The 26025-nt window shown below is 38.3% G+C and overlaps 1 protein-coding gene and 1 long non-coding RNA gene across 7 annotated transcripts in view; both read left to right on the top strand.

The window, feature by feature from the left end:
* Window positions 1-74: 74 nt before the first annotated feature.
* On the top strand, window positions 75-2196 carry LOC117514041. Its single transcript, XR_004561781.1, has 3 exons — window positions 75-86; window positions 1382-1384; window positions 1778-2196. It is a non-coding gene; the product is annotated as an uncharacterized LOC117514041 (long non-coding RNA).
* Window positions 2197-9592: 7396 nt separating this feature from the next.
* Window positions 9593-26025, top strand: part of etv1 (ETS variant transcription factor 1) — a 55880-nt gene continuing 39447 nt past the window's right edge. For 4 of the 6 annotated variants that reach the window (XM_034174327.1, XM_034174323.1, XM_034174325.1 and 1 more), the window contains exons 1-5: window positions 9593-9745; window positions 9960-10063; window positions 10469-10556; window positions 10836-10883; window positions 15817-15870. In XM_034174327.1, the coding sequence (XP_034030218.1) occupies window positions 10019-10063; window positions 10469-10556; window positions 10836-10883; window positions 15817-15870 (235 nt within the window). In that variant the 5' untranslated portion in view covers window positions 9593-9745; window positions 9960-10018. Of the gene's footprint in view, window positions 9746-9959; window positions 10064-10468; window positions 10557-10835; window positions 10884-11545; window positions 11622-15816; window positions 15871-26025 lie in introns of those variants that run through there. The other 2 variants (XM_034174324.1, XM_034174328.1) reach the window with 2 other exon arrangements.

Below are 26025 nucleotides of genomic sequence, written 5' to 3'. Positions count from 1 at the left end.
TAGTGTAGGAAATAATTCAAGTGAGTCACACTCTGAGGAAAAAAGGCATAATGAAGACATTTAACAATGGCAGAACATTTTGACATGTTTTGTATATGTTATCTTGTTGTGAAATAGTTAAGGCCTTGCAGACCACCCCATCTATACCCCGCTATCAACTATTTTGACTTGTTTGCATTAGATACATTAAAACAACTTTTTCAACTATCGCAATGTTTGATGTTGTCAGAAAATTTTAACCCTGTGCGGTGCACTCTATTGGATATAACGTATAGCACATATGGAAATATATGGGCAGTGGTGGTTACAGTGTTTGCAGTGTACATATAGATTTTCATATGTAAATGGAACATAAATGAGCTTTTAGACTTTCTTATATTTTAGACAAAAATATGCTTTACAAACTTAACATTTCTAAGAAATTCACTACAAAAAAGGAAACTGACAAATTGGTTACAAAACATGAAAGTCATGCTATGATCATTATACTTAAAAAACAAAACAAAAAAAACCTGCTGTTTGCATTTAAAGATACTTTCACTGCTCAACAAGCAAAATACACATATCACGTGTCATTGTTTACATATTTTGCTGAACTACCACCATACAGGTTATTACAGCTCTGTGTTCAGTGGATGATTCTGATATATCTGTCATTACATGACATCACTGTGGGAGGAAATAAAAAATCAGAGCTGGATTCAAAAATATATCCATCCATTTTTCTGAACTTGCTTATACCAGTTAAGGGTCACGGGAGCGATCACTGGCAAAAGGACATCCTGGACAGTCCGCCAGTCTATCACAACGGCAACAAATGTAGACAGACAAACTCATTCACACTCTCACTCAAACTCCCAGTCAATTTAGAGTCACTAATTCACCTTACCTGCATGTCTTTGGAGGTGGCACGAAGCCAGTGGGAGTCCACGCAAACCTGGGGACATGCAAACTCCATACATTAAGGACCAAGTTACAAACAATCCAGTGCTAACCATTAACCCACGATGGTGCACTTCAAAAATATGTGCTGTTTTCATGTTTAGTATTGATCCAGTTCAGAAAATTGACACATGAAAAGCTGAAACGAATGTTAGATAAGAAGTTTCATCGTAACAAGCCGCTACTCAAAAATGAGACAAAAATTGGGGCGATTATTTAAATTAAGATTTCCTGACAATGGCACAGTCCAATGTGAGTCAGAACAAATATCACAGCAGACAAAAATTCATCATATCCGACCTTTATTTAAGCTTTATTTTACTATGATTTCAGTTTTTGCAGCGTTGGGGTACAGTCTCTGTTGCATATGACCTCGTGTATAGTGCTTTACAATCAACTTCGAATTTGATAAACGTAATTGTCAATTGCTATTGATGAGATGGTGATTTATTATGTTTAGAAATCTCCTGAGAATAAATGGGGTATTCATGGATCATGGCATAACAAATGACAAAGCAGGGTGAAAGTTATGAAATATAGTCTATGTACAGGTAAGTCAGCATTTTACAGTTTGTAGACTACAAAGTTTTCTCACTTGATTTGTGAAAAAAATCAATTTTTCCAAGGCAAAAGATACATACAGTCCTCTTCTCAAATTCTAAAAAGAAATGAACATAAAATATGAGAAAGAACAGAATTATGATCAAGTCTTACACCTATTAAGGTGGTTTCCTTTTCCCCTGTTTTGTCCCCAGTTACCCCCATTGACAGTAAAGAATATTTTTAGCCAGTGATTCAATAGTTCTTGCATTTAACACTAGTGATTTATCTTTAGGTTTTCACCAAAGGAAAACAAAAACCCATTTTTGTTTCTCCCAATTTGTAAAGATGTACCAGCATGACAGAGAATACAAGGCACATCCCCAATAAATGTGCTGATTTTAAGAAAAAACACAATCTTGCATATATTCTGAAGATCATTCTAGGCTTGACTGTTTCAGTCTTTGAAAGTGCCAAATGCCTGTGCAGACTGAGTTCCGTTGGGTTTCTGTCTTTGCTTTGTACGGTGCAGCAGCGTTTGTACAATGAGGTTGCATTTTTGTACACAATGTTATTTTTCTGCTTATTGCTTGACTATAGAAACCAAATGTTCTGCGTAAACCTGCCAAAACAAATATACCTGCCAATGTTGAGTGAAAAAGTGATAATAAAACAATAAAAAAAATAATTAAAAACTTTTTTGTTTGACACAGAGTTTTTTTTTTTTTTTTTGTACATCCTCACCTTTGGTCCCCCTCACACACATTCTGGCACTGAAAGGATTGTGTTAGACTGCAGTGCCAGGTTTTCAGTCAATCTGTCAAAAGGAGTGGAGGTGACCCTCGATTTACTTCTGGCCTCGGTGTCAGATGTGTGGATACCTGCACTTGACCCGCGTTTCTCCAATCTCAGGATAATTTGGCAGACGTGACATGATCTTTCACTTCACATCCACTTCACACACTTGCTAACGGAACACTGTCTGGATCCAAAATGGCAGCAGGCTGACCACTGACTTCAAGTCCAATATACACTCAACAAAAATATAAACGCAACACTTTTGGTTTTGCTCCCATTTTGTATGAGATGAACTCAAAGATCTAAAACTTTTTCCACATACACAATATAACCATTTCCCTCAAATATTGTTCACAAACCAGTCTAAATCTGTGACAGTGAGCACTTCTCCTTTGCTGAGATAATCCATCCCACGTCACAGGTGTGCCATACCAAGATGCTGATTAGACACCATGATTAGTGCACAGGTGTGCCTTAGACTGCCCACAATAAAAGGCCACTCTGAAAGGTGCAGTTTTATCACACAGCACAATGCCACAGATGTCGCAAGATTTGAGGGAGCGTGCAATTGGCATGCTGACAGCAGGAATGTCAACCAGAGCTGTTGCTCATGTATTGAATGTTCATTTCTCTACCATAAGCCATCTCCAAAGGCGTTTCAGAGAATTTGGCAGTACATCCAACCAGCCTCACAACCGCAGACCACGTGTAACCACACCAGCCCAGGACCTCCACATCCAGCATGTTCACCTCCAAGATCGTCTGAGACCAGCCACTCGGACAGCGGCTGAAACAATCGGTTTGCATAACCAAAGAATTTCTGCACAAACTGTCAAAAACCCTCTCAGGGAAGCTCATCTGCATGCTCGTCGTCCTCATCGGGGTCTCGACCTGACTCCAGTTCATCGTCGTAACCGACTTGAGTGGGCAAATGCTCACATTCGCTGGCGTTTGGCACGTTGGAGAGGTGTTCTCTTCACGGATGATGCGAAGGAGATGTGTTGCACTGCATGAGGCATATGGTGGTCACACCAGATACTGACTGGTATCCCCCCCCCCCCCCCATAACACAAAACTGCACCTTTTAGAGTGCCTTTTATTGTGGGCAGTCTAAGGCACACCTGTGCACTAATCATGGTGTCTAATCAGCATCTTGATATGGCACACCTGTGAGGTGGGATGGATTATCTCAGCAAAGGAGAAGTGCTCACTATCACAGATTTCGACTGGTTTGTGAACAATATTTGAGGGAAATGGTGATATTGTGTATGTGGAAAAAGTTTAGATCTTTGAGTTCATCTCATACAAAATGGGAGCAAAACCAAAAGTGTTGCGTTTATATTTTTGTTGAGTATATTTTCAACAGTAAGGTTCCTACGAAGGTGGCGAACCTTTATCTCTCAGGAATGCAGAGAACTGTTTATTTAAGTTTTATATGTTCATATTTTACATTTCTTAATGAACTCTCATGATTTGTGAATCATTACTGCTTTATTCTGCATTTATACTTTCTGTTACATGTTGTAATGTTAGTTGTTGATACAAAGTGAAATATAAGTAAGTATGTAGGTTGGATTTACACTTTCATGTGGTGGAGGCATTTGGGTGCTCTAGTGATCCTGGGGCTGTGATGTCTGGAGCGTTAGCTCTTGATAGGGCCACCCTTGGCAAATTCTTCCGAGGTGAGGAGCTAGACAAAGGGCGATTCACAAAGACCATTTGTGATGTACACAAATAAGGATGGAGTCACTTCACCCAGATTAGGGAAACAAGAGCTTCCAGTCCTGGGGAGCTCACAGGTGAGGGAGTGTGGCCCGGTGTATAACTACGGAGCTCGGTCAGGCTCATCCCCCCAAAAAACCAACATAGTGTCAACTGCATGTGGGCTCACCACCTGCAAGGAAAGTGTAAAGGATCTGGTGCACTGTTCTACAGGCAGTGGACAGAGGCAAATGCCCACTGGATCTGACACTATACTGTTACTTGACTTGTGTAACATGCATTGTCACCTCTCTGTTGGGGAAAGAACCTGCGCTTGTGCAGGAGGCTGAGTGATTCCAGCTAGAAATAGTGGGCTCACCTCCATACACAGCACAGGGTCTGGAGCCAAACTCCTGGAGAGGGGCTAGACTCTGTCTCTCTAAAGTTGTCCACGGAGAGATTTGCTGGCTGGGTGTGGGGATACTCACAACTACACAGCAGAGTGCCATTATTTTGGCGCTTTCCCCTGTGAACAAGAGGGCTACCTCAGTGCAATGTCAAGTCATAGAGAGGAATCTGACTGTTGTTTTGCATATGCACCAAATGAAAGTTCAGAGTATCCAGCCTTCTTGGAGATTCTTCCTAGGATACTGGAAAAGGTTCCTGCTTGGGACTCCTTAGTTCTACTGGGCAACTTCAATACTGATGCGAGCATTGATGGAGAAAGGTGGAGGGGAGTGTTTGGAAGGAACAGCCTTCCTGATCTGAATCTGAGTGATGTTTTGTTGTTGGACTTCTGTGCTGTTATGGATTGTCTATAACAAACACTTTGTTCGAGTACAAGGGTTTTCATAAGTACACTTGGTACCATGGGGCTTGGAGATATATGGACAATTATGCAATGGATATGTGTATTGCGGTCAGACAAATGACTATTTCAGATTTTTTTTTTTGCAAAAAATGGCTCTGAACCAAATATGAAAAGGCTCACAGACTGCATTGAGCAATAAGTCCAAAAGCCAGGGTCACCCATGATACAGTATGGGGTTGTGTTAGTGCCCTTGGAAAAGTTCATTTATACTTCTGTGACGATAGCATTAATGCAGAAAAGGACACTGAGATTTTAGAACAATATATGGTGTGTTCAATATTACTTTTCCATGGACATCCATGCAATTTTCAATAAGACAAAGCCAAAACCACATTCTGCACACATTACAAAGGCATGGCTGTGGATGAGGAGGGTACGGATACTGTGACTGACCTGCCTGTAGTTCTGACCTGTCCCCAACAGAGCATGTGCTGAGAATTTTGAAACAAAAAATGCAATGATGACCTATACTGTTGCACGTGTTTGCAGGAAGAATGGGACAAAATAACACCTGAAACATATCACTGCTCAGTATCCTCAAAGCCAGAACATCTTGTAAGTGTTATGAGAAGGGATGCCAATATTACTAAGTGGTAAATGCTTTAGTGCCGCAACTTTTTTTGGAATGTATTGCAGGCCTTAAATTCAGGAATGGATGATTCATTAATGAAATGAAGAAGACCTGACAAAACATGTAATATCTTTGGTTCATGCAGTCTGCAATGAAATTAATGTCAAAGTAAATAAAAGAATCGCTGCTTCTTTGTTGTTTTATTTTTAATTTGCATTTTCCACTTTTGCCGATTTGGGGTTACACCTCTACTCTACTCTACTATACTGTACTATCAAGAGGTATATGTTATACTTTTTATTCTGACAGTTTATTAGATATATATTTATCTTGTTGATTCAGATTAACAAGTCATAATAACATTATTAATAAATAAATTATATTATGGGCTTAGTTGTTAGTTCTGTTGCCTCACAGCGAGAAGGTCCTGGGTTCACTTCTGGCCTATGTTCTGTGCTTGTGTGGATTCCAGCCTGGTGCTCCAGCCTCCTCCCACCTCCAAAGACATGCAGGTTAGGTAAACTGGCAACTCTAACTTGACCATCAAGTATGAGTGGGAATGTGACTAACACTTCACTAGCTCACAGAGGGAAAGTCACAAACTACCTAAGAGTGTGTACATGTACTCAGAGACAGTGCTGCCACAGAACCACATATCAGGCATATAGAGAAAATATTACATGAGCTTTTCAAGAGTCAAGTTGACTAACAATAAACTATGTGACTTTAATTATTTAATATATTAGTGTGGGACCATAATTTGATCTTAACATGTGACCTTAATTGTTAACTAATCCTAAACAAAATCAAATAATCTCTTTCTATCATTACAACCAATACCCCTGCCAATTCTGATCAAAATCAAATGACACATTTTGAAGATATCTTGGAAAAATATACTCAGAGACCAGAGCGTTAAAAAAAACCCCTCCACATTTACAAACTGTAACACTGTAACACACTGTAACATGTAACTGTAACACACATTTACAAATTGTAAATGTGAAGGAAAATAGTAATGCATCAACAATAAGAATCCATTAATACGAGCGAAGCATCGTGCAGCGGCACGAAGCTCGCTCATGGTACAGGGCGTCCTAAACAGGAAGTGCCAAATTTCAAATCCACAGTAAAACAGGAAATGTTCAAATGTCAAACACTTCCTAGATTGACAGATGAGATCCCATGGAATCTCGCGGGAACTCAGTGGCAAGCTCACACTCAAACAGGAAGTGCCAATTTATCAGTCACAGTGAAACAGGAAATGTCCAATGTTGAACACTTCCTGGCATGGGTGGAGCTAGAGTGGAGGCCGGGGTTTCACTGGACTCCCCTGAAATCTGATTGGACATGTGATGATTGACATGTCACGGCACCACGTCTGGTTGAAAGGTTCCTGCTAGGTTCCTCCTGTCCAGTAGTTAGTGCTACATACCACAAAAAATTCTAATCTACCTTAGTAGAAAAAGAAAAATATTTGCTTCAGATTTGAACTGAACACATTGTTTGAACTATGGATTTCTAATCACACCAAACTTATATTGGTGAGTAAATGACTGTATTTTATGCCAGAAATGAGGTCCAGGTTTTTAAAAGCACCATTCCTCCTTTAATTCTGATTGCCTTATATACACATGTTTAAGCTAACAGACAGCAGCTGGTTCATGCTCTGTTGGCTTATTAGTGCAGCAGATAACTGAAACAATCCTTCAAATGGTGATACAAACATCAAATTCAGCATAAATATAGCTGGAGCAAAATTAATGGAGCAACTTTAACTTATGACCCCTGTAGAAACTGAAACTGACCTTTGTCACCATTCTTGCTGCTTTTACCTCATAACTCCATAACATTCAGTTACAGATTGTCCAAGCTATACCTTTTTGGAACCTTTATGATCAGACAAATAATGTGATGTATTTTTTTTCTTTTTTGATTGGAGCATCTTTTAATTTTGACCCCTGTGCAATTCTTCAATTGACCCCTACCTGGCTGCCTATTGAATATTCAAATGGATAATCAGTTTTTTTTTTTTAAAGAGTTAATATCTATGGATTATTTGTGCCAAATTTGATGCTTGTATCACCATTTGCAGGATTCCACTCTAAATATTCTCTTATCTGCTGCACTATATATGAGATGTAAGATGCTGCTCCTCAGTGTTTCTCAGTTGCTCTCAAAGGTATTGGAACACTTGGTATTTCACACATTTTAATTTGTTTATTCCATTTCAAATACATTTTTTTCTAAAATGATCTTCTTTAACTCAAACTGAAAGCAAATCTCTACTACTTGATAGCAATTAAAAATATAAAATCCAGCTTCCTGATGAAGTGGTGTAGAGGAGGATTTTCTTAAAAAGAAGACCTGAAAGTTCAGCTACAATTTGACAAAAAGTACATTTGAGATGAAAGCCTAGATTTGATGTTTTGGTGAAAGAAACTTTTGTATTTCTTCATAATTGATGTAAATAAAGTCCAAGACATGTTCAGTGACTTGGAAATGTTCATGCCTCCATCCCCTGACTTGTCTAAAGAAAACTGGCAATAAAACTGATTATTATTTACAGGTTTTATCAAGTTTTAGAGATTTGCTTTCAGTTTGAGTTTGACGAAGATAATTTTAGAAATTTTCATTCTTTAGTTTTTGTATTTCTTGTATTTAAAATGGCATAAACAAATTAAAATGTATGAAATTCCAAGTGTTCCATTACTTTTGGAGGGCACAGTATCCTAACTTTATGATGAGTGCAAAATGAGTGTGGTATTATTACTGTTTTGTTTAAGAATGATTAATTTTCACTGTTGCTGCACTTTGTGTCAAATCATAGTCATATATATCATATTGATATGAAAATTCAGTAAGGTATATCTTCTATTATACATTCCAAATCTAAGGTGGAACTCTACTAGTGTTTACAAAGGTAAAAGTAAGTAAGTCCCTTCGGCTGCTCCCTTGTTTGCACTCGGGGTCGCCACAGCAAATCCAAGGTGCATCTGCATGTTGAATTGGCATAGGTTTTACGCCGGATGCCCTTCCTGACGCAACTCCACATTACATGGAGAAATGTGGCAGGGGTGGGTTTTGAACCAGGAACCTTCTTAAGTGAAACCAAGCGCATTAACCACTTGGCCACCACCCCTGTTAGTGTTTACTAAGGTACACCTAAATATCTTTAAAGAAAGAGAGAGTAGATCCACTTAGGTGCCTGGTCTTGAGAACCAGGGATGGTAGGTTGAAAAGCTTTTTTTTGTCCCATGGGAACTCTCTCTACCCACCTAAGCGGCTCAAGAATATGGACAGCATGTATATAAGTGACATTTACATGACAATTTATATGACAATATTGAGATACGATAATTTGAATATTAATTTACATCTACATTTAAAAAATGCTTAAAGTGACAGGGGGTTAAGAGGGCTGTAATGTAATTAGGGAGGTCAGCTGAAAAGCAACAAAAGAAAAATGATTAAAAAAGGTGGGGAGTATGGGGGGCAGAGCCCCTCCAGAAGTTGAAAGGCAAAATAAGGAAAATGCTTAAAAAGGTGGGGGTCTGGGTGGGAGAGCTCCCCTAGAAGCTAAAAGGTTTTAGTCATGCTCATGCTCCCAAGGATCATTTTACTGAAAAAAAAGTCTGAAGGACCTAAAGGACATGGGTAGATGGGGAGGAGCTTTTCCAGGCATGTGAGAGGCAAATAAAGAAAAATGCTTAAAAAGATCAGGGGTCTGCTGAAGCTGAAAGGTTTTTCCATGCTAATGCTCCCCTGAAGCATTTACTCAAAATAAAATCTGAAGGACCTAAATGACACGGTGAGATGCTGACAAGCTTCAGCTAGTTCATGTCCGTGACGTATGCATATTATAAAGTACGTTATTCTGAAATAGCACATTTTTGCCATTATACATTTGGCAATTTGATCATATTTTATATTAATACTTTTACACTTTTATTTAAGTAACATAAGTAACATTTTCAGAGCATGATTATTACTTTTCCTGATAGTTTTTTTTTAATATACAGTATACTGTAAACTATGTGGTGACATTTCCTGCTGTAGAGGGGGGAAAAAATAAACTCCATGTTCTTTGTTGTTTGTTTGGTTTTAAGTAAGCCTCGAGTCCTCCGTGCTCGCCGCTTGCGTGCGCGCGTGATTGCCAGCAACCTGATCCGGTGAAAGACATTGACAACCAATAGGAAGCGGCGCGTGCGGCTTGTTTCCATGGAGGCCCTGGGAGGCGAAGCGGAGCCGCTAGAAAGGAGCAGGGCTTGCGGCGCGGGCAGCAGCCGGCTTCGTGACGCGCGGCACGCGGCGTGAATTCGGTAAGTGCGGAGGAATTGTTGCGTCGAAAAGCTTTGGTTTGCACACTCCGGCTCATTACGCACCGCATTTGCGCACTGTCAACTTCGGTTTAACAGCGTAGACGCAGATGTCGTTTGTTTGAGCGTTCTTGATTAAAACTGAAGCGCGTATAGCGTCGAGTAAAGATGATAAAGTACTTCAGTGTCTTTCTTGTGTTCGTCTGGTCTCGTGCAGGGTGACACCGGGAGGAGACTCGGTGGATTTCTCATCATTTAAAGGCACCTCAGCGCGGAATGGACACGTTTCAGGACCAGCGAGTGCCTTTTTGTAACTACACAGTGAGTTACAAACTATTAGACACCCCTTTTCCCCCGCCAAAAAACAAAAAAGTTTGAACTGATATTTAATAAAACAAACAAACAAACAAACAAACAAACAAACAAACACTTTTTAAACTCATGTAGTAATATTTTAACTTTCTCCTGTGATTTGAAATGATTCTGCTCTGCTGCGTTCAGTACCACTTTTCTCCATAGGACATTTAAGTTTTGTCCTATCAGATGCAAAATGTGTACTGAATGTACATTTTTCATGTGTTGAGTTGTCCACATCGTTGGTTATTGTTAAATAAAAACAGGTTTGCATGCTTTTTGTAGTTGCTCATGTTACTGAAACACAAAACAATGCAATCACTGGTCCACTGAGAGGAAACAATTGATTTCTCCCCCCCACCCCCCTTCCAGAAGCCAGTAAAGACAGAGAGCAGTGAGAGGCTGGAAAATGACGGAAAGAGAAAATTCATTAAGCCAGACCTGGCTGTGGACACTGAAGGTACGCAGAGAGTAGTGAGAAAGTTAATTTCACGGCTTCTAAACATTTAGCAAAATTCAATTGCACTCCGAACTCCAAAATCTCAATTACAACACAGCGGCCTGTGAAGATTCTCACGCGCCTCTGTCAGCGGTCGGATTCGCAAATTGACTTGTTATAGGATGCACCCACTGAGCTCCAGGCCGCCGGGATGAAGCCGGTACTTTGTGATCCTCCTCCTGGGCTTTGACTGTCTTTACTGCCTTCAAGTCTTCTTCTCTGCTTTGTTTCCTCACTCAGAGCTTTTCCAGGACCTCAGTCAGCTGCAGGAGACTTGGCTGGCAGAAGGTGAGTGTTTCTAATCTCAACACTCGAGAAGTAAGAAAGGAGGAGAGATGGGTAAAAATGGATAGATTGTGAGTTGGGCGTGGGTGGGGGGTAAAAAGCAGCCTGGAGTTACATGACTAGCGTCGCAGTCCAATTAAAAGCCTGTGTGGAAGAGGCACCTTGTGTGTCATGCATACATTAGAGACTGTGAGAGAGGGGTCTTAAGGGAGACCAAGGAGGCTCTACCCAGAGAGTGTCATCACATATTACCAGGAGATGACTCTGTGACGCTCACTGTCTCTTCTGCTTTTGGCAAGAGCTAACGCACCACGAGCCAGCTGCCACCGCTACCTCCACAGAGCTCTGCTATAGCCTGCCATATCCCCCTCCCCCTTTTTCTCTCTCTCTCCCATGCTGAAGCTCACCTGCTCTCTCTCTCTCTCTCTCTCTCTCTCCCTGCTTCCTCTCAGCACACCTCTCCATCTTCTACAGCTGTACCATCATCTTGTCTTCTTCATTTTCATTTTTGATGGGGGGAAAAGAATGGATCTATAACTACTTTTTTCTCACAGACTTCCCCACACAAAAGTTTTCCATGGCGAACGTTTCTTTTTTTTAAGTTAATGATCTACTTTTTTGCTTTTTAGTCATTTTTCTCTAATGGCAAGGCTTGTTCATTGCAGTGTAACTGAGACGTGATGCTTCAGGATTTAAGTGCAAGCGTCCTTTTTCCACCATGTCTGCAGCACCGAAGTTTTGGTTAGTGTTGAATGTGGTTCATCACTTTTTTTAAAAAGTATTTTCTGTCTTTTTAAAATGCATGTCTTACTCTGTGTGTGTGTGTGTGTGTGTGTGTGTGTGTGTGTGTGTGTGTGTGTGTGTGTGTGTATGTGTGTGTGTGTGTGTGTTTGGATCAGCTGTAAATGCACCTTTAACTTTGTTTTGTGTGTCGACTTTTGATTTGCTTATCGCTGGGACTCAGCCAACTTGACTGCTGCATGAATTCCAAAAGTTTATATCTTGATGACAAAGGTGATCCTTTTTCCATTATTAGTGCAGGTTAATTTTTCAAATTAGAATTTTTAGGAGGGTTTTTTTGACATAGAATTTAGATTTATATCCGTATGAAATCTGAAATTAGTGAAAGTTACTCATCTTTAAGATATCATTTCTCAAAAACTAAGGTTTAACTCAGTTTGTTGCATGTTTATAAATGTTTAAATAATAATCAAAATATCAGTAACCCAGCACTGATGTATTTAAAAAAAAAATTGCTTTCTTTTCTTTGTGGCATTTTACTGGTTTTTAGAGATAGTGTATGGAAAGAAGAATCATTTTGTTTAGTAAGTAAATATTTTGTTAATTTGATAAATATATCTATAATTTAATTTTAATATATAATGGTTTGGAAAAATTAAGTGCAATTTTACAGAAATGCTCTTTTAATTTTGTTTGTATTAAAATTTGGGCAGTTATATATTATGATGACTTTAATTTTGCAAAACAGATATATAATTTAAAATATTTCCTGTTTGTGTGTGTTAAACAAAGTCAAGTGTAATTGGTGTTTTTCTTTTTTTCTTTCTGGTATAGAATAGCCACAATAAATATAAAATTCGGTTGATCACTTTATCTTCTGGTTGTAGCATTATATTTCTCATTCTAAAGTAGACTAATGTTGAGAGTGAACAACATAACTGAGTGGACTTTAGTACTTTTTAAAAAGATTAATACATTCTTTGGAAAAGTGTTGAGAATATTTTCGCTCATACTCTTTATGCAGGTGAATAAGATTCTCAATCATTTATAAGATCCATCTATTCTTTAACACATTTGAAAATGCTCACAGTGTGGTCTAAAGCTTTTTAAAAATGAAAAGTACGCTGTGAAACAAATCGTGGAGTGTTTTAGCAGACTGCGAGCAGCGGTTAGATTATGAGGTGGTTCTGCGCTCACCGCAGGGCGTGTAAAAGAATAAGACATGATTTTAATATTTCAGTATCAGAGTGAAAAAAGAGATGATGCCGGCCGCTGATAAGAAGCATTACAGTTAAAGATTACAGTTCCTCCTGTCATGGATCAATGTGATGATGTACGCTTCAACATTGTGGATTTAATGAATGACTTCCTGGTCATTAGGATGAAAAGGAATACCTTCCCATTTGCCAGTTCAGGTAATTGGAATAAGAGCAGGAATTATGAAGGATGGACTAAATTTCCGACTCAGACCAAGAGGTTGACGGGATCGTCAGCAGACAGCCCCCCTTAATGTGCATCCGCTTTCACTCATATACTTATATATGTGTGTGTGTGTGTGTGTGTGTGTGTGTGTGTGTGTGTGTGTGTGTGTGTGTGTGTGTGTGATTGTAAGACTGAAATAGGCTGAGTGGTTTACAGTGAACAGCTTTGAAAAAAAAAAGTTTATTCCACACTAAAGTTGTGAAACTCCACTCTGCACATAGTAGTGTGCACATCTTTGCTCTTTACGATTCTGATTGTCCTTCCTGCTTTTTCCACCTGCCCCACCATCACTCCATTTTTTTCTTTTCTTTTTGTTTGTTTGTTTTGTTTGTTTGTTTTGTGAATGACAGCAGTTTTCCATCTTTGCCGTTCTCTCTGGGACTTGGTTGCAGGGATTAGCTGACTCATTCACAATCTGAAGCCGGCGACTCAGTCATCCTATATTTCATTTTGACCAGTGAGACACTGCTGCCGTCTGTCAAAAAACAAAACAAAACAAAAGAAAACCCAAAATAATAAAACAAGATTTTCATTCTTCTTGAATGAAAAACCCTTTAAAACAGTTGCTGCACAATTTTGTGTGGTGGATGTGAGATGGGAGACGTCTTATTTGTTGAATTTATATTTGTATTGCCTGTTTGAAATATGTGATACTGTGAGACCGATATGTAAAAATACTGTTTTTAAAAGTTATTTTAAATATGAGAAAGCCTTTACAGATCATTTTGGCTGTTTTAGGAACGAATGTAGTGTATTAAATAAAGTAACAGATGTTTTCATATTTCAGAAAAGCTGATTCATTTGTTGGTTTACAGCTAAATTCATGATTCCACAAGGCCAACAAACAGGGATAATTAGCAACAAATACTAAAATGGTCAAAATTATGTTCTTATAAAACCATGATGGTTAGTTTATGCAGAAAATTTAAATTTTAAAAATAAAATGTGGTCACTTGAGATATTTTGTTTAGCCTTAAGTTTTTAGCATCCTTTGCCATAAATATTTGATATTTGGCAGGTTTTATTATTTGCATTATGAGGTTCATATATATATATATATATATATATATATATATATATATATATATATATATATATATGTGTGTGTGTGTGTGTGTGTGTGTGTGTGTGTGTGTGTGTGTGTGTGTGTGTGTGTGTGGTGTGTGTGTGTATCATGGGTTCCATTAAAAAAAACATGCACAACTGCATAAATATATCTATAGAAATTATCCAGTATACATCCAAATTTTGGCATGTTTTATGTCATATACACTTGCTGAGTGAACTCCAGATGCTCGTATGTGGAGCATTGGAAACAGGTGGATTTGAACCTGCAACCTTCTGTTCAGGAGGTGAGCATACTAACCACTTGTGCCATTGTGCTGGTCTCAACCACCCTGCAGAGTAAGCTGTATTTAATAGACCTACAGAAAGTAAAGCTGTGATAATATTTAACTCCACTACAAGCTGAATTTTTGTCCCGTCTTCACACACTTAAAAATACTGAGCATTTTTCTTTTAGATCTGTTGATTATTTACTCCTGTCAATTCACACCTCCAGTGACTCAGACCTTCAGATTACACTGAGTGTCAAAAATAGAAAATATATAACTTTTTTTTCAAAGCTATACACATGCACGGACGTGTTACTGGTCCTGCGATAATGAGGATCCACCTCTTTGTGTGTATAAATAGATGTGCTAATGACACATTTAAATCTCCTTTTGCCAGAGTTGACTTGAGGGACATTGCAAAACCCGTCAGAGTGTAAATATGTGTGATGTCTGGATGACAAATTGGAGCATGAGCAGAGCAGGTTTCATTATTTTAGCATTAGGCCAAGTGCAGGCGTGTTTTCAAGCACAGGTGAAACATTGGGGTGTTTGGAACAGACCTAACTCGGCAGGTACAGGTGGATTCAGCAGTAGGGAGGAAGCCAATTAGATAGCGTTAACAATGGGTGTTTGGCTGCTGGCAAAGAGTGAGGCAGGCTGGATAGCAGTCAATGGACACACAGACCTCAGGAAACTATAATCAGGAGGTAGACGGTCACCCTATGTAAAATATTATCACTCACGTGCACTGGTATTTGTGGTAAAATGTTAGCAAATCATGCCAGACATATTACACCAGAACATTTCAAGGTTATTTTGAATGTTTCTGTTGCCATCTGTGTGACTTCCTCATAACATATTTTTTTGTGTATTATATTTCTGTTATGTAAAAAAAAAAAGTAGCCACTTTATAATATATATTATAAGGGAAAGAAAGCCAATTCATGAAAAATCTTAAGTTATGACATTGGTGTTAAAATATTATATCAGTTTTCATATTTCCGACAACAAATTCACTTTTTGCACTAATTATTAGACAAAAATATCTTGATAAGATGATGGTTTTCAGACTTGCAAACAAGCTCAGGCTTGTGAAAACAGTACATACATCTGAGAAAAAAAAACAAAAAACAACACAAGTGCACCGAAGAAAGCACAGGCACTTCTTCCCCTGATTTCATGTAAAACATATTTTTTTCACAGCTGTGTTCTTGAACCAACAGCAGAAACAAACAGTGATGGGATAGGCCAGCCTAATATCCCAGGAGACTATTTGCCAGGGAAGAGTATTGGACTGCAGAGCGCTGTGATCAATGCTGCGTTGTCTATCAACATCACAAACAATCACTTCATTTTTTCTTCTCTGCTTCTGTCTTCAGCTCAAGTTCCCGACAACGATGAACAGTTTGTTCCAGACTTCCAGACTGAAAACTGTGAGTAGGATGCCGCGCCGCTGTTCATGTTGTATTTCTGGATGTTTGTGCACATGTTTTATTTGGAGGTGTGTGAACATCTGTGGTGCCCTTTTTTCTTTTCTTTTTTTTTCCTCATATGGTGTAGTAGTACTTGGGGAGAGTGCACGTGTGTTTTTATGTCTCTCCACGGCCTCACCTTTTCCTGCACTCTCTGGAGAGCTGCAGTCTTCTTGCAGGTCGGCAGACATTGCAGGGGTGGTGGGTGGTTGGGGTTCTCCCCTCCTCCCTCTCTGTCTGTCTGCTGGTCTCTCGCCCCTCTTTTACCTCTGCATTTTGACTGACACGTTATTTTTTTACGTCGTAAAACATCAAAATACTGTGGCTTTTTTTGTAGGCAGTTTTAGTGATAGTTTTATTACTGGAAAGGACAAACTCTTATCAAATAATGTGGTTTTTATATTTTATTATTTTTTATTTATTTATTTGAATTAAAGTAAAATTTTCATTCTTGTAAAATGTGGCTCCATGACCTTTCTAAACACTGATTCTTATACATAGCATCTAGTCTGGTTAAATTTTCTCAGTCCTTTTTAAATTCTCATGTAATCAACATTAGTTGGTTTCAGCAAGCATGAAAGCAAAGCTGCATTTATTTATTTTTTCATATTTTATGGAGAAAAAACCCAAATATCTGAATAATATTCCAAATGGTGATTTCTAGTCAGGTTGTGTTTGTTGGTCGTTCTTTACCTGGGTTTGTGCTGGGGTTCTTCCATACGGTGACTGGAGACTTGGCTCCTTTCAGTTCTGGACGAAATAGTGCCAAGGTGGGGACAGAAATGAGTGCATGGAGCTCAGTGGGACCCTGAGTGAGCACATGTCTTTCACAAGAGCCAACACGCCTATATAACTATGAGAAAATGGATAAAACAGTGCCCACACTCTGTGCCGACTCTCCGTCCTCATTGTCATTTAACCACAGGACAAAGTTGGACAAAATGCTAAAGTGAGAATTTTGAACTTTCACAAATAAGATGCAGTTGATCTCAAGAATGTGCGAGTCATAGATAACTGTTTGTGTGAGAATAAAACAGTAATGGGTCTAGCTTCTCTGTCCATCACAGACATGTAATGCTGTGTGAACCAGATCACAATCTGAGGTCCTTATAAGCACCAGAGGTTTTAAATTATCTTTCTTTTTTCTTGCAGTTGTTTTTGATTATTTCTTTTAAGTAGCTCACTTGCGCTTGCAGGTTTTCCTGTAGATTAGAAAGTTATTAATAGTTTTAAAACCATAATTCATTTACTACTTAGTGCACTACCCAAAGTAAGTAAGCTGTGTTTTAATTAAATGAATGACTCTGGCAAGGATGTAAAAACTAAAAAGATTCTCATTTGCGTTGAAGAATTTTGCACTTTGAAATTATTTTCATTCATCTGAACTCATTTATTGCAACTGTAAGATCTGACACCATAAACCTGACCTTTGGTGTAGACTAGCCTACCCTAAACCCCAAAATGAAAGTCAAACCAAGAACCAGAGGTCACAGAGTCAGTTTTGTTGTCCTTCAGAGGTAGTCAGGGTGGGTGGCCATGATGGCAGGAGACTGCTGACCATCTGAATTGTCCTGTTGGCACACCCGCCGGAGACTAGAGAGGCACTAACAGATGGCTGGAGGGTGAGGGCACTGTGGTTGGGCACTCGAGCAGGCATCCCAGCCGGCAGCGCTCCCATCTGGGTTTCACCGAGCAGAGAGATGGAGGTCAACAGAGAGATATAAAGATGGACAGCCATGAAGTAGAAGTTGTAACTGATCAGAACAAACTCCATGAAGAACAGCACAGTAAATAAATTAATGAATGTGCAATAATAATGATTATAATAATAATAATTCCATATGGCTCATGCATAGTTGATTAAATTTGTACTTAAATTATGAATATATTATTTTTGTGAGAACATTTATTCATAAGAATTTTGACGGAAGTGTTTAGCCTGTATTTTACACCCCTCACAAAAGAAGCAACTGTCCATCTGCAAACATGCCTTTGTCAAATTTCAGTTATTTCAAATAGATATAAATATAATGAATGTAATCTTAACATTACATTTAAGAAGATGTCTCTCATAGTATCATATTTAGTGTCAAGACCTCCACGCAAATTCTTGTTGATTTGTCTGTAAGCATGGTTGTTTGTTTGTTAGGTGGTGTGCTAACTGTTCTAGCCAATTAGCTGACAGAAACAACACATTAAGACAGTGATGAATCGATATATTACATAGTTTCCTTTGTGTTGTGATTAGATAATTAAAATGAATGCAAATTCTGTACATCTTACAGTGCATATGAGCAAACTATGCTACCTAATAGTATTAATTTAAAAACAAACATGTTCTATTTGGATTTTACATGAAAGTTTCACAAGTTCATCTAATTACAGAATTGTGTAACCATATTTTTGATAAAGGGATAGACTTTAGAGTTAGACTCATTTTTATTGTCATTCAGTAAAAACATCACAGATGCTGTCAAAGAATGAAATATGAATGCACTGCTTTAAACAAGAAATCGATTACTTTTAGATGCTAGTAAAGCAACCCTAAAAGTGACGACATTGTCAGATTAAATATTCTAAAATGAAAAGCAAAAAACAAAAGAAAGAAAGAAAAACAAAATTGTTGGTTTTATTCTCTATTAAATTGTGAATTAGAATAGCTTATGCTACACATCTTGGGAATGTTGAAAATGCTATTAACATGATTTAGGTCTTCAATTATTTAACATTTTATGTACCAGTGGGTACCGTGGCCAGTGTTATTTAGAAAAACTGTCGATATTACAGCCTAAGTCAGCAATAACATTCATGTTTGGTGTTTATATCTATATTATAATAGCCAAGCGGCCTGTGTGCATGCCTGTGTGCGTGTGTATGGCTTTGATCACACAAAAGCTAGGGAGAGCTGCCGTTTGCCGTTTGGTGTATTTTGGGTCAAGGATGAATGCTGCAAAACCAGGAAGTTGATAGGACTAATATCTTTTGAGAAATTAGCTATTTTAGTTAACCAGTAAACAATGGATGTTGTGCTGCAATGTACCATGGGAGTTCGGGGGTTTTGAGGTTTTAAATATTGTTATTGTGGTTCATGTTAGTTTGTGTTGTTAGTATTATTGATTTATTGTGTTTTTGTAGTTGAATTGGTTTATTCAGTTTAGTTAAGTCTCATGTTGCTGTTACCATGCGTGACTTGTTTCATGTTGTTGCCATGAGTGAAATGTGTAGTGTTTTTAATGTCTTCCGCCACCGTCTTTGTTTGTCAAATTAAACACCTGCTTACAGGATCTGTGTGTGTGCAACTTTGATCACAGAGAAACTGTGGAGAGCTGACACTTGCTGTTTGGTATGCTTATGTATTTTGTGTCAAGGATGAATGCTGCGAAAACAGAATGTTAATAGGACTAATATTTTTGGAGAAGCTATAGATATTAGCTAACACTGAACAATGGATGTTGCTAATTACACACATCATTCCAGCAGGAGGTGGTAAGTCATCTTTATATTAAAAGCCTAAGTGTGGTGAGTGATTTTGTTTAGTAAGTTCAATGTAAGTAAATAATATAATTGTAAATACGTTAATAATACATGAATGACACAAGAAAGTGAAAACACTTATATTCATTGTGGTCCATGTAAAAATCAAATGACAAAATAGAAGTATAAAAAAAAAATAATAATAATAATAGTGTGTATGAGATAACAAGAGCCTAAACACTTTATAATTACATTAAGACAGTAAATTAACATTAAAAAGTTACATAATTAACAGGCAATAAAAGGGTTGAGATCCTCTTCTAAAAATTGTTGAGGTCTAAGGTTCCAAAAACATTCTGGACTCACACTCCATTCCAACTCGTTATACAAGCTTTGATTAATTTATTACCACCCTTGAAAAATGTCAGCTATCCAAGAGCCTATATATATATATATATATATATATATATATATATATATATATATATATATATTAGGGGTGGGCAAACATAAAAAATCTTAATCGCATTAACTCAATGACTTTCTGTGATTAATCATGATTAATCGCATGGTATATGTGAAACCCAAAAAATGAATTCAAAAGCCGCTTAAAAGCACAGTTTTATTTGAAAATGTAAATGAACATTGCATAAATTTGAAAATGTAAATTTCAACTGAAACACACTAATGAAATCAAATATAAAACCACTGGCAGGTCATTTGTTATCCTGTTTCATATCAAAATAACAATATTCATGTCCATGACTAAATGTACTAAAACAAATACGTCACAGTTGTACACATACCACAATTTGATATGTGTACAATTGTGATGTATTTGTTTTAGTATATTTAGATTTTGTTGTGATTTGGCACTTTATAAGCCGATTTCTCCATGTAATGTGGAGTTGCGTCAGGAAGGGCATCCGGTGTAAAACCTGTGCCAAATCAACATGCAGATCCACCTTGGATTTGCTGTGGCGACCCCGAGTGCAAACAAGGGAGCAGCCGAAGGGACTTACTATAAGCCGATTAAATTGAATTGAAATTGAACATTTTATTGAGTCTTAAAGTAAATAAATATGAATTTGGTCATTGGATCCTTAAACTTTGTACGTAATGAACTCTACATGGTGAATCCTTGATCTCTGGACATAAATAGGAATAAACAAAATCTGTAGTTTTTGTCAAAAGCATTTCCTTTCAGACATTGGCGTGAATGTGTTTCCATATATCTGAGCTGAGCATAGAGCTGCTGTGCTTCACTTCAGGATGTAATTTGAAAAGAAAATACAGCACGTTTCATTTTGGGAGGAAAAAAAAACCTTTTAGTCGATTGTAGTTTCTTGTCTGTATTACATTTGGAAAGAGGTGTCATTTTATTTAAAGCGACGATTCATTTTGAAGTTATTAATTCCGACCGGACTCTGTCTCAGCCGCGCGGCGTTTCGAGCTGTGTGAACGGAACGGAGGACGATTCTCGTTTCTTGACAGCAACAAGACAAGAGTCCCAGTTAGTGACTTTAATCCACACAAAAGTGCCTGACGATATTTTGCCGTTTCTGAAGAGCAGTGAATCAAAGAACCAACGAGCTACTGGATCGAAGCATTGCTTCAATGGTTCATGGTTTCAAAGTGGAGCCGTGCTGCAGAAATAGTTTATTACAGACCAAACCCTGAATATCCGACTTTATTTGTACGTCCGTATGACTCTGAAACTCGGAAAAATCCGTATAATTTACGGACTATAGGTTGACATGAAAACCACCGAAAAGCTGTGTTCACCGCGGGGACACGTTCGGCTATTCGAGATTATTCAAGATTTTTTTTTTTTACCGATGACGAACGATGCGTAAAAAAAAATTTGACCGATGCAGCTGCATCGGTCCAAACCGGTCTGGATCCGGGCCTGATCCTGTAGAACTTTGTACCAAAAATGTCCATTCAAAAATTCGGCGTCTTTCTGCATTTTGTTTTGTTGTGCATTGCATAGCCTGTACTTTTCTCGATCCTCGTGTCGTTTACTGTGTGAACTCAGCTATCAGCAGGATGCAGCAGCAAAAAAACAAAAAACAAAAACCGCAGCGTTAAGGGGAGGAACAAAATTGTCGGCGATAATGACCTCAATAATTAACGCAACGTTAGCGCGTTAACGTTGCCCAGCCCTTATATATATATATATATATATATATATATATATATATATGACTTAGTTTTTGTTAAAAAGTATGCATAATCTCTAAAGCACAGTATTTTTAAGTTTGAATTTTTGTAACTGCTAAAAAGAATGAAATCATGGATACTGAAAATAAATGGAAGGAGGTGAATAAAATGTGCCTAATGAATTCCTGTATTAATGTACAGTTCTTAAATGTATCAGTTGTACACACGCGATGCGCTCGTTTCTTTCAATATCTACTCTGTGCTGTACATCCATGCAGCACAGAAGCAGCATGTGAACGTTCTCAAAGTGAAAGTGTCCTCAGGCTGAAGAAAGAGAAGGAGAAATTTCTTTGTCTCCAACTCCAACACAGATGCTTACCATTAGCATAACTTAGCAGGGAATGAAGGAGAAGAGGAGGTGCAAAATGAGGCCACACGTTACCAACAGTTCAGAGCCTCTATCATTTAACAGCAAAGGCGAGCACCTACAGTAGGTGAAAATGGAATGGAAGGTTTTTCGCTGTTGCCGAAAGACCTGTATTTTTTTTTTCCTGAATGGACTGGAGAAGTATCTGCCAAACATAGACTTTGGTTCTACCAAAGCACAGCATTTGTAGCTGATAATACACAATGGATGGAGCCAAATATTTTCTGACCTTCTGTAAGTTTTGACAGAAGAGCCACTAAAGTGAAATTAGTGTTAGTCATCTTGAACCTTAAAAATTAAATTTAAATTGGAAATATGTTTTTCAACATAATATTCAGTTTTAGGTAATTGCTGCTCTGAAGACTGAAAAATAATGATAAATATTTGAATTATTGTCACGGGAAAAAAACACATTTGTATTCAAGATAGATGGCATAATTGTTGTAATTGCTTCTTCCATCAAACAGCTTACCATTTTAGTTAATCAATATGTAGATAATGAGAGCAATCAAGCAGTGATAGGCATGACATTCTGGACCAGAAAGGAAGTCTCTGTTTTAGTTAAAGGCAATGCCGTCAATATTGATTTGTGTACCTGGCCCCCCACTGCTGAAATCTATTGTGACATTTCCATTTATAATTTAAGTTCACCTGCTGCAACACACATGAGGCTATTGTTAATATTACAGTTCATGTGGTGTTTATTGATAAACCCTAGATTTTTGTCATAGAAGTTGCTTATACGTTTGATATTCATATTCAGGATTATGTTTGTAGGAATGGTCGGAATCAGGTGAGGAAATTTGGCAATTCAGCTGCTCAAGTTTCAGAGTCAATTAACTTATTCATTTGTGTGTGTTTGACAAAATTACACTGAGTGTGATGTCCATGGGTTAAATCAAACTATTGTGTTGACTACGTAAACGCTTAATAAGGTTCTCCCGTGTATCGTCAAAGGTCTCCCCTCAGGAAGTGTCTCTTTGACCTACAATCGATGACCCGGAAAGGTCAGGCTCCCAGTGAGGACAGAGAACAACCCATGAGCTTTGTCATGTGGGGCCTGTGTAGCCCCGCCCCCTCCGGTTTGGCTGGGCATTAGGTTGGACGTTGTCAGATTAACCCCAGCTGTCAGTCAGCCATGAAAACACACAAAAACATCTTCCTTAATTAGCTCTTTGTGTGTTAAAGACTTCTTGCACAGGTCCTTCAACTTGTGCATTTGTTTCTATGAAGTCTATTTGAAAATATTATTTTAATCATCAAAGTTAAATCTTCATACTCTGATTAGATGAGGACTTCATGATTTTCCTTTCTTCATTCATAATTGTTGACACATTTTCATTGGTGACCCCAGCTGATTAACTAATGAATTAGTGAATGTTAAGTTTTGATAAGTCCCAAATGAGACACACCCAGAAGAAGAAAATGTTACAGCTCCTTGAATGGCCGCTTGAGGCTCACTCCAAAAGTGAGCACAGGGCCATAGATGTCCATGTTAAAATGTTCAACTATAGAGCAGGAATAAACATGTTTACAGCCTGGTACAACAAAAAGTGGTTTTGGTGAGTTTCTTTTCTGACTTCTTAGTTGAAGACGTTCTAAGCCATAACGTTGTGCATAATTAGGGGAACAGCTGCTGTGAGTGATAACTTGCTGAGCAGAGAGTTCAGACTGAGCACTGCATGTGCTCAGAGCTGCTAGCTGTGGCTGCTAGCTGCTGTAGTGGACCTTGCCTGTCCTTTGAGCATTTTATTATAAATATCTGTTATAATATGATTTGTGTGATTAATTCCCCTGACAGATCAGCTAAGATGTTTGTGTTGCAGTATTTTCTCAGAGAAAATTTTCATCTTAATTAATACTGTATGCTAATGGTGTTAGCACTTTTAGCAGCCACCGGTAGCTTGGTCCATTAGATCCAGTTAATCCACAGTTATTAAAGAAATAAGCGGGTCATAATTTTTTTAATCCCCACACCAAAGCAAACTGTTAATAGAGATACTGCACAGTCCCCAACAATATGATTTAATAAACACCTGAACCAAGGTTAAGCTGTTGGCTTTGCTTGTTTGTAGCTCGAAGATGGGGTGGGCTTCATTTGTCCTGTCTAGTTCATGCACAGTTTATCCTACGCACTACCTCTTTACCCAAATATGGGTTGGTCGTAATGTATGTAGACTAAGTGCTGCCAACATGGCGACACCTAGAGCAGCAATGTTTGGGGTTCAAAACAGTTTTTCCAGGTCTCTATGGAAACTGTATGGGTGACTTCACGCAGAGTTTGTCCAGTATATATACAGTCTGCAGAAAAATCACCCTTTCCATCCTCAACCGGCCCTTCCACTCATTTGGCATCATGCTGTGGGTCCACTGTGTGTCTTGTGTGTAGTTGTGGTAAGACAGCAATATGTGAAGGAGCCTAAGCCTGACTTCATTCTGACTGACTGACTGACTAGATTTTTGTCAGAAGCACAGCCAATCAGATTAGTGTTGATCACGACTCAAGCTGATGGGATGTTAATCAGGACTGATCAGGCACTTAACAGTCTCTCAGATGCACCATGCTCACTCTACCATAGGTAGAGAGAGTTGTTCCCTTCAGATCAATGAGTCTTGTTGTTGTCGTCTGGAAAGTATTGACAGTCAGATGAAAGCAGATAAAGAATTTAACCCCAGTTTTATGATTGCCATATTTCATTGACAGACTTGTCATCATTAAAAATGAGATTTGAAGTGAGTTGCCTGTGTAGATGTTCTAAGATGTCAATTCCCTGTGATAGAGAAATCCTTCATTTGCTTTAATGTTTAATTTATACAGTTTGCATTCTTTTTATCTGGTTTTATCATACCTTAAATGTTGTTGGCTAAACTAAGTTTAGATCACAATACCAATTTGGTGATACTGACCTTTTTGTAAAACATATGACAATATCCTGTCACCTGATTTATCCTTCCCATTACAGCCACGTGCTGCGCTTTTTCCTTTGTTCTGCAAGTTATCATGTGTCCGCATGTAGGTTCAGTGAGAAACTGCAGTCAGAAAAACAGCTATCCAGCCAAAAGTGGCTCTGTATTTAAGCACAGTCAAAAATGATCCCTCAGTGTCTGCATGCATGCATGCACATGCTTTGAAGTATCTCAATTTGTACAGGAGGTAGGGAGAATTTGTTTTCTCCTTTTCTTTTTAGTTGCATTTCAGCACCACAAATAGCGAGCAGCAAATTTTAGTCATACAGCAGCTCACAGACAGCTGCAGCAGGAGCACCTTGTCACTGTCTCATGACTTCTATAACTACCCAGTAAAAATTAGAGCAATTTTAATGATCAGGTGGCTGGTGGGTGGATGATTTATGTATAGTAACAGGTTTGGATGACGTTAGAGCTGATCCATACATCACTCAAATATGTATTGTTTGTGACGGGTCACAGGCTGAATGCAATTGATTGCAGTGTGTCTGCATTTACAAATTAGACAGCAGTTGCTTACAACCTTGGCTAGACTGTCTGAGAATGAGTGCAGTCAGTCCAAGTTGGACCACAGTCGGGGACAGGGCACCTCCCATCAAGCAGCCTGTACAATATCCTTGAGATTGAACGTAGTTGCACAAAGGTTGAGCTTGAAGCACCCTGAACTTCCACGTGACCAGCTCTTCACTGCAACTCCTTGCAGTTGGTCGGTGTGTGTGTCTGTTTGTTATTACGGACCAGATACAGTCACAATTCCTTTTACACCTATTCATGGCTGACCATTCACAGAAATCAACTTACCACTTTTTCAGTTTGCATACAACCTGTTGTACTGATAGAGCCACAATTGTTGAATATTGTTATGAGTTTTGCTGAGTTTATTATGTTTTATTTGGTAAAAAGAATTACATTGAAGTTTTTTAAGGCCTTTTTTCCTTCTTTGACTGCTCTCTTGTTTCAAAGCGTTATTAAATGCTATTCCGTTGGGTTGTCTGGTGGCCAAGTGGTGGCTTTTGAAACTAAAGGTTTTCAGTTTAAAATCACCCATGCCCATCCTTCATGTAATGTTGCGTCAGGAAGGGCAT

The sequence above is a fragment of the Thalassophryne amazonica genome, chromosome 7 (genome assembly GCF_902500255.1).
Source record: "Thalassophryne amazonica chromosome 7, fThaAma1.1, whole genome shotgun sequence".
Taxonomy (NCBI): Eukaryota; Metazoa; Chordata; class Actinopteri; order Batrachoidiformes; family Batrachoididae; genus Thalassophryne; species Thalassophryne amazonica.
Note: the sequence above shows the minus strand (reverse complement) of the source record. Positions and strands in the feature narration are given on the sequence as shown.